Source organism: Mirounga leonina, unplaced genomic scaffold, assembly GCF_011800145.1.
Source record: "Mirounga leonina isolate KUSES-001 unplaced genomic scaffold, KU_Mleo_1.0 Mir_129, whole genome shotgun sequence".
Taxonomy (NCBI): Eukaryota; Metazoa; Chordata; class Mammalia; order Carnivora; family Phocidae; genus Mirounga; species Mirounga leonina.
The window spans coordinates 80,374,767-80,377,922 of record NW_023270323.1 but is presented as its reverse complement, the minus strand read 5'-3'; the positions used below and the strand labels follow the sequence as shown (position 1 = coordinate 80,377,922).

The following is a 3,156-nucleotide window of genomic DNA, read 5'->3' as shown; positions in this document are numbered from 1 at the left end:
TTTAGTTTTTTCTGGACTTGATGTTTGCCTTAATGTTCCCACACTGTCTGCTTTTATCACATCCTTAACTTCAAGTCACCTCTATGCCCCCTGCCAGGCTCTGGCCCTCCTGCTCCCAGCCAGCTGGGTACTCCTACTGCCCATTGCCTACCTTTCACTCTTCTGGTTTGGAGTCACTGTTTCCTAGACGTCTTGTCATCCCCTCCATGTTGCATGTCTTCAAGTATCGTCCTAGAAAACATTGTGGTAAGTAAACTTTCTGAGCTGGCCTGTCTGAAAATATTCCCTTCTCTTTTCTCTTTGGGCAGCTACTGTCAGTTGCACACTGGGCCTCCCATCTGGTCTGTTTTTCTTTTGTCTTCCCATCCCCTGGTCTTTTGGTTCACTTCTCTGGAGACCCCTTGGACTTCCTCCAGCGCTCCCACTCACCTCTGTCGCTTCCCAGGCCCCCCTGTACCTCTGACCGCTGGTGAAGTTTGGGTCTCAGCCAGGTCCCCCCCCCCCCCACCCTGTAGGGACAGGCTGGCCCTCAGGGTGTCCTTGGAGGAGACCCAGTGGGTCTGCCCAGGATGGGCCCGAGGGTCCCTTCTTCACTTGGGGTGAGGGGTTTTCTGCTAATGCACTGTCCTGTGTTTGGCGCCCCCTCCTAGCACGGAGCAGGGGAAGCCTAGGGCACCCACCCTGCTCTACCTTTGGAGTCTGGGAAGGGTCCTGTCCTGCACGCCCACCCCCCTTTTGTGGGCCGGGGTCTAGCTTTGACCGTGATACCCGGACTGCAGGGGTGCAGGGTGGAATTGCAGGTGGTTGGGGCTGCCCAGGCGATTGGGGTGTGGGTGCAGAGGGGACTCCAAGCAGCAGAAACCAGAGGAGTGCATGGGAGAACGACCCACCCAGCCTCAATTTTATTGTCTGTGAAATGGGTTCTTGATGCAGGCAGAAGGCGCAGGGTGGGGGGGGGTGTCTTCATGTCACCGGGGAGGGAACAGGCTCAGTGGCAGGCCTGGGACCCTGCTGCCTGGGCAGAACTCCCTTCCCTTTAAGGCCACCCCCACTCTGAGCGCTAAAGCCCAGGCCCTGAGGTCTCCAACATCTTCCAGGTGGCTGTCCCTGGTGTCCAGCTCTGTCCCTTCCAAGCGGAGTCTGGCTATATCCTCCCCACCTCCTCCTGGCGCTCTCCAGGGCCCTCTAGACCAGGATGCTGCAGTGCTAGTCTAGCCAAGCTATCTTGGGAGGCAGGGGGTTCAAGACTTGGGGCTGAAGGTGAGGTCAGGCCACCTGGAGGAAGGGACCTCTGCAGATGCAGGGCCCACCAAAGTCAGGCTGAGTGGAAATGCAGGTCCTTCCCTGTGGGCTTGACTGTTGGGGGCCAGAGGAGGGTGGGTGGGTCGGGTAGTAGTAGCCAGCAGAGACTGTGGCCCTCTAAGCGCTGGGCCACTCTGCACGGAGGAGCCTCTTTGCACCAAGTCTGGGTCAGAGGTCCCTGGATCCTCCACCTGGTCCTCCCTTCTGGCCCCCATCACAGAACAACAGAATGTTTCCCAAATCCCTGATCTGGTGCTCAAGGCCCACATCCAAAGCCCTATCTCCCCTTCCTCTGAAGCCCCTTGACTCCTCCAGGCACATGAGCCACCCCTCCCCATTCCTTGTTTTTCCTGCCTGGATCCCCTGCTTGCTGTTGGCTTTGCCAGGACACGTCTGCCCTCCACCTGGTCAACCTCAGGACACCCTGCAGCCTGGTCCACTGTGGCTGGTCGGGCTCTCGGCAGCGTTCAGACAGCACATGGAGTGATTTCTGAATGACCTGTGTGCTCCTTTGAGATTCTCTACGGTTTCACTTTCCTCTCTTGGAAGATGACAGCCAGGCCCCAGATAAACTCTGGCATCTGGGAAATAGAGTGTGGGGTGACTTCCCAATTTGGCTGCCCCCTCCCACCAAGGTCCTTGCACTGGCGATCCTGGCTGTGGACCAGTTCAGCTCCTGGGTCCGGAGTCCTCCCTACTCTACTCGGGTCCCTTGGCGGGACACTGGCGAGGGGTCGTCCCCTTCCTAGCCTCTAGGTGATGGTAGCCGCAGGCTGAGGGTCCTTAGGCCTGGTCCCCTAGGTCTCGACTCCAACCATGCGGGTGTGGTGAACTCAGCTCCAGGCTGCCCTGCGGGGCCACGGCGGGAAATGCGGCGCGATGCGGGGCGACGCGGGGAAGGGGTGCATAACTGCAGGGGGCTGGGTTCATAAACCCAGGGTTTATGGGTGTTAGGGGGGGGATCTGGGATTACCTGTCCCCCACCCTCACCCTCACACCCCGCACCCGGCCCTCAGCGTCGACAAGCAGATAGGGCTCGCAGGACCGGCAAGGATCGGCAAGAGAACCCCCCCCCCCCGCCCCGCACCTGCACCGAGATCGTGGAGCGCATGCGCGGGCCGAGGAGGGCGGGGGGCCGGGCCGGGAGGGGTCCGACCAGCCCAGCGCCCCCAGTGCCCGCTGCGGGAATTCGGTGTCGGAGCCGAGGGTTGCTGTGCTGCGCCCGGACGCGGGGGGCTGCAGGCGATCTGGGCATTAGATCCCGCTCCGACCGCGTACCCGCGCGTCCAGCCCGTGTGGCCCCGGGCGCAGGTTCCCAGGGGCGCCAGGCCGGGGAAGCCGCGGCGCCCCTCCCCGGGGCCCCGGCCGGGCGTCGCGTTCAGACAAAGGGGCGGGAGATGGAGATGGAGATGGTTCGGTGACTGCGTCCGGCGGCCGAAGAGGAGGAGGACGCGGCGCCGCGGGCTCCAGCGGCCCGGCCCCAGGACCGGGCGCTCCCAGGCCCGCGTTGAGGGGTGGAGGCGCCCCGCCCGGAGCCCCCACGGGGCGCTCCCTCCGGGCCGGGAACCCCGGTCGCGCGCTCGCTCGTCCCCGGCCACCTCGCGGGGCTCGGCCGCTCCGTCGTACCCCGGGCTGCCCGCGCCACCCCCGCCCAGGCGCACTCCAGCTGGCCGCCCGCACACGGCCGCCGCGCAGCGCCCAAGTGTGCCATCGGGCGGGCGCGGAGGCGGTGTCTGCTCCCACCCCCGAGATCACATGGTGACCCTCGGCAGCCAATGCAGTGGACGCTAGGACCCTGCGGGACCCCAGGCGCCGCGACTGCACCGGCGCCGCTGCATTATAAATACTTCTCCA

At 63.7% G+C, this 3,156-nt stretch overlaps 1 protein-coding gene across 1 annotated transcript in view; it reads left to right on the top strand.

Annotated features, from left to right (window-relative positions):
- Window positions 1–2,118: 2,118 nt before the first annotated feature.
- The window catches only part of NAT8L (N-acetyltransferase 8 like), an 8,128-nt gene continuing 7,090 nt past the window's right edge, over window positions 2,119–3,156 (top strand). The window contains 2 exon segments of the mRNA XM_035004369.1: window positions 2,119–2,124; window positions 2,319–2,451. Coding sequence (XP_034860260.1) covers window positions 2,119–2,124; window positions 2,319–2,451 — 139 coding nt within the window.